This window comes from Daucus carota, chromosome 9 (genome assembly GCF_001625215.2).
Source record: "Daucus carota subsp. sativus chromosome 9, DH1 v3.0, whole genome shotgun sequence".
Classification (NCBI taxonomy): domain Eukaryota; kingdom Viridiplantae; phylum Streptophyta; class Magnoliopsida; order Apiales; family Apiaceae; genus Daucus; species Daucus carota.
The window spans coordinates 39,936,930-39,938,624 of NC_030389.2; the positions used below are offsets into that span (position 1 = coordinate 39,936,930).

General features: G+C 34.7%; 1 protein-coding gene across 1 annotated transcript; it reads left to right on the forward strand.

The window, feature by feature from the left end:
* LOC108201624 (uncharacterized) lies at positions 1–513 on the forward strand. Its single transcript, XM_017369912.1, has one exon. It carries the CDS (start codon positions 1–3, stop codon positions 511–513), a length of 513 nt encoding a protein of 170 aa, XP_017225401.1.
* The last annotated feature ends 1,182 nt before the right edge of the window (positions 514–1,695 follow it).

The following is a 1,695-nucleotide window of genomic DNA, read 5'->3' on the forward strand; positions in this document are numbered from 1 at the left end:
ATGGGAACGGAAGTGTTGAGACCACAGGATTGTTTGACTCACCGGATCAGAGTCCCTCCGGCGGCTTTTCATCGCCGGAAAACAACTTTTTCCGGATATACAAACCGTGTTCCTCCGGTAAATAAGCCGTTTATTAGGACAGAGAAGCCTGATCGTCGCTGGCCGGAGCAGAGGAAGCGATCGCCGGAGAAATCGGCGATCTCGAAACGGTCGGCGAGCTCCGGCGATTTGATGAACAAACAGGCACAAATCAACAGCAAAAACAACGTGATTGCATCTGAAAATGTGAGAATATTGCGGCGAGGTGAATCGCTGATGTCGATCAGAGAGAATGAGAAGAAATGTGAGGCGGTTCGGGTCGGGTTAGCGGATGTATATTCCGGATCAACTGCGACAATGTCGCCGTCTCCGAGGGCATTGCCTGTACCGTCGTTTTTTAAAAAGGGAGCTGATCGAATGCTCGTCGATGATTTGGCCACGAAAGATTTACGACGACTGCTCCGACTTGATTGAAATCACGAAACGTATCACTAGGCTATTTTATCACGCTAACGAATACGTCACATTGTATCTAATTTGCTTGCTGAATAAAAGTTTTTTTTAGTGTTGATATAGAAATTTGTAATTTTTATCGGAATACAACAATGTACATCAACACTCAGCAGTTTTTTTCTTCCTCTTGTTTGAATGATACGAATAGCTTGCATGCAGTTTAAAAAAATTGTTAAATCAAGTTCATAATTTTATTAACTGATTTGGATAACCACCAGTATAATATAGGTGTCCCAATTCTTATATTTGAGTTTAGGAGTTCGTTTGAAAAAAACCGTTGTATTTATTTTATATGAATATTATAACTTCATGATTGCATAATAAATTTTCATGTAGCAGTCAACATTACCAAAATTCAAAAGTTCCTGATTCAGAAAGTTGTGAATATTTGAGTTTAGGAGCTCGTTTAGAAAAGCCGTTGTACTTATTTTATATAAATACTAGCTTTTCTTACCTGCGCTCCGCGCACGGGTGTCTTGATATTGTAATTGGTTTTTTGTGGCGTAGTAAAATAATTTTTGTGATTAAGAATAGAAAATTAAACTATCAAATAATCCCAAATGAAGAATAAAATTAAAAAAATATATAATCCAAAATAAACATAATCCGGATGATAACCTCATAGTCTATAAAGAATTTGAGCATAATCTCAAATACTTATTATATTATTATTTCATAAAAATCTAAATATTGTAGTACGATTATTCAGCATTCTTGGAGATGTTATAATCAGAGATCTAGAAGCTATACATATCCATCACGATTAAGCCTGGAACAATATAAAAAATTTATAAATTATTCTCATATTATTTTGATATGAAATATATAATTATACAATTCTGTGTTAATAAATGAGCAAATTAAATAAATAACTATGTCTCATGCTATATACCGCACTCAAATTTAAATTAACATCGACTTTTGATATCGGTGTGTTGATAAAGCTGATATTTCTTGTAGTTGTATAGATTGTCACCAAACATGTTTGAGAATTAAATGTATTTAGATGTGTATATGATTGTGACGAACGAAAATTATGATCCAATCTTCAAACATTTGAACCTTCATACTTGCTAGAACCAAGATCACCGCCGTTTCTAAATCGTCTTGATAAATATTAATCAAATATTCTGCGAGTTCTCC

Bases quoted from the DNA above. Each gene is read 5' to 3' on its own strand.
- LOC108201624 (XM_017369912.1), top strand. From the start codon at position 1: ATGGGAACGGAAGTGTTGAGACCACAGGATTGTTTGACTCACCGGATC.